Source organism: Palaemon carinicauda, chromosome 33 (genome assembly GCF_036898095.1).
Source record: "Palaemon carinicauda isolate YSFRI2023 chromosome 33, ASM3689809v2, whole genome shotgun sequence".
NCBI classification, from domain to species: domain Eukaryota; kingdom Metazoa; phylum Arthropoda; class Malacostraca; order Decapoda; family Palaemonidae; genus Palaemon; species Palaemon carinicauda.
The window spans coordinates 21,547,910-21,550,409 of NC_090757.1; the positions used below are offsets into that span (position 1 = coordinate 21,547,910).

Sequence of the window (2,500 nt, forward strand, 5' to 3'; positions counted from 1 at the left end):
TGTATGTGTGTGTCAATTCTATACAAATAAAGAATTTATTAAGTAACTTATTTTGAATAATAAATTATATTTAATGAATTATATACAAATTTTCGTACAGTCTATTAAGTATACATTTTGAATAATAGATTATATTTAAGGAATTATATACAAATTTCTTACAATCTAATTAAGTACACTTCTTGAATAATAAACTGTGCACAACTTTAATTCATCTTATGCAATTTTTTTAATACTTTGATTCATCCTATGCAATTTTTAGTTACTGAACAATGCCCACATTTTAGAAAACAAAGCAATAATTTCAATGAGGTTGCTTGGGGGCAACTTTTTCTTAGAGAGATTAAAACTAGAATTTTACGTGGAAAGACAGAGAACGGATAAATTTTAACCATAAGCCATGAAATTTTTTGGAAAACCATTCTACTTAGCCCCTCTTCACTATGCATCCAGGTTGGGCTGGAGATGTTAGCCGAGGCGGTTAGATCGTCCGGTGTTCAATGTGGACGCTGCCGGAGAAGTACCTGACGGCTTTGTACTTCACTTGTTTCGTCGCTCACTTCCGTCGGATTCGGCAACGTCTCGGCGAACACCAATAAGGAGAAGATATTCAGTATTGCCACCATGCTGGGTTGGAGGTAAGGAGTTGTTATTATTATTATTATTATTATTATTATTATTATTATTATTATTATTTATTACTAGCCAAGCTACAACCCCTAGTTGGAAAAGCTAGATGCTATAAGCCCAAGGGCTCCAACAGGGAAAAAATAGCCCAGTGAGGAAAGGAAAATAAATAACTGATGAGAATAAATTGTTGTGAAAGAGGACTGGGAGTCTCTCTCTCTCTCTCTCTCTCTCCTCTCTCTCTCTCTCTCTCTCCTCTCTCTCCTCTCCTCTCTCTCTCTCTCTGTGTGTGCTTAGTAATTTTGTATTTAAAGGATACCACTGGAACCAATTTCATTTTAGTGGGGTCACCTTCATTTATATAAGTATGTATGTATGGACAGTATGTATGTATACACACATACACACACAACACACACACATATAATATATATATTATATATATATTATATATATATAATATATATATATATATATATATATACATATACATATACATGTGTGTAGATAGATAGATACAATATACATGTATATATGTACTGTATAAAATTTTATCAGCCGTTACTAGTTCACTGCAGAACAAGGCCTCAGACATATCCTGTCCACTCATGTCTGGTTTATGGTCTTTCTATGCCAGTTAATACCCACAACTTTTCTTGGTTCGCCTATCCATCATCTTTTCTTTCCCCTGCTTCTTTTGGAATATCTAATTACCTATTTTGTTATTCCTTAATGTCCATCTATTTTCTGGGCATTATTATATGTCCTTCCCATATCCATTTCCTTTTCTTACATGTGCGAATTTCCTCTACTTTAGTTTGCTCTCATATCCATGTTGCCATTTTCTGTCCCGTATTGTTAATCCCATCATTATTTTTTTTCCATAGCTCTTTCAATTGTAACTAGCTTATGTTCCAAGTCTTTAGTAAGGCTCCAAGTTTCTGATGCATAAGTTAATACTGGTAGGACCATCTGATTAAGTAATTTTCCTTATTAGAGAAAAGTGACATTTTACTTTTCATAATTCATAATCTCATTTTGTTTACCATCTCTCTCCTCTCTCTCTCTCTCTCTCTCTCTCCTCTCTCTCCTCTCCTCTCTCTCTCTCTCTCTCTCTCTGATATGTATATAATATATATATATATCAATCTATATATATATACATATATATATATATATATAATATATATATATATATATATATATATATATATATATCTATATATATAATATATATATATATATATGTTGTATATATATATATATAATTATATATATATATATATATATATTATATATATATATATATATATATTGGATTTGATAATTTATGTTGTGGGCTTATTTATTGTATATTAATTTTAAGGTCGGTTGAGCTATTTTTGTGAATGGTATTAGAAATGAGAAATATAGTCTTAAAGATTTGATTTTAAATGTCCCCTTGTGTGGAAGCCTGGTAGCCAATAAAGCCAGGGGAAGGTTTGTTTCGTGGGAATATTGTCAGTAAGATTAATTCCAGGTTTGTGGGGTTTGTGTTCTTGCATCCCGCCCCCACAATACGTTGAGATGCAGTTCCTCATTGATTTGAATCTCGTCTTCACACTCTTAACTTTGGTTGGTTCCTCCAGACAAAAGCTTTCCCTCTCTTTCTCTTCAATAAAGTGAGTCCAAATGGCTCATTGAGAGAGAGAGAGGAGAGAGAGAGAGAGAGAGAGAGAGAGAGAGAGAGAGGAGAGATATCAAAGGCTATCCACTACCGTTTTGATCTCGGCCATTTTCACCTAGCGCGAGGTGGCGAACTATGCTATAGTATTAAAAAAAATTATTCTGGCCATTTTGTTCCTTCAAAGGCGCCATAATGTGTCCGATAGTT

The 2,500-nt window shown here is 33.0% G+C and overlaps 1 protein-coding gene across 1 annotated transcript in view; it reads left to right on the top strand.

Annotated features, from left to right (window-relative positions):
• Elk (Eag-like K[+] channel) overlaps positions 1–2,500 on the top strand; it is a 686,579-nt gene that overhangs the window by 637,499 nt on the left and 46,580 nt on the right. The window contains 2 exon segments of the mRNA XM_068356818.1: positions 454–548; positions 550–631. Coding sequence (XP_068212919.1) covers positions 454–548; positions 550–631 — 177 coding nt within the window.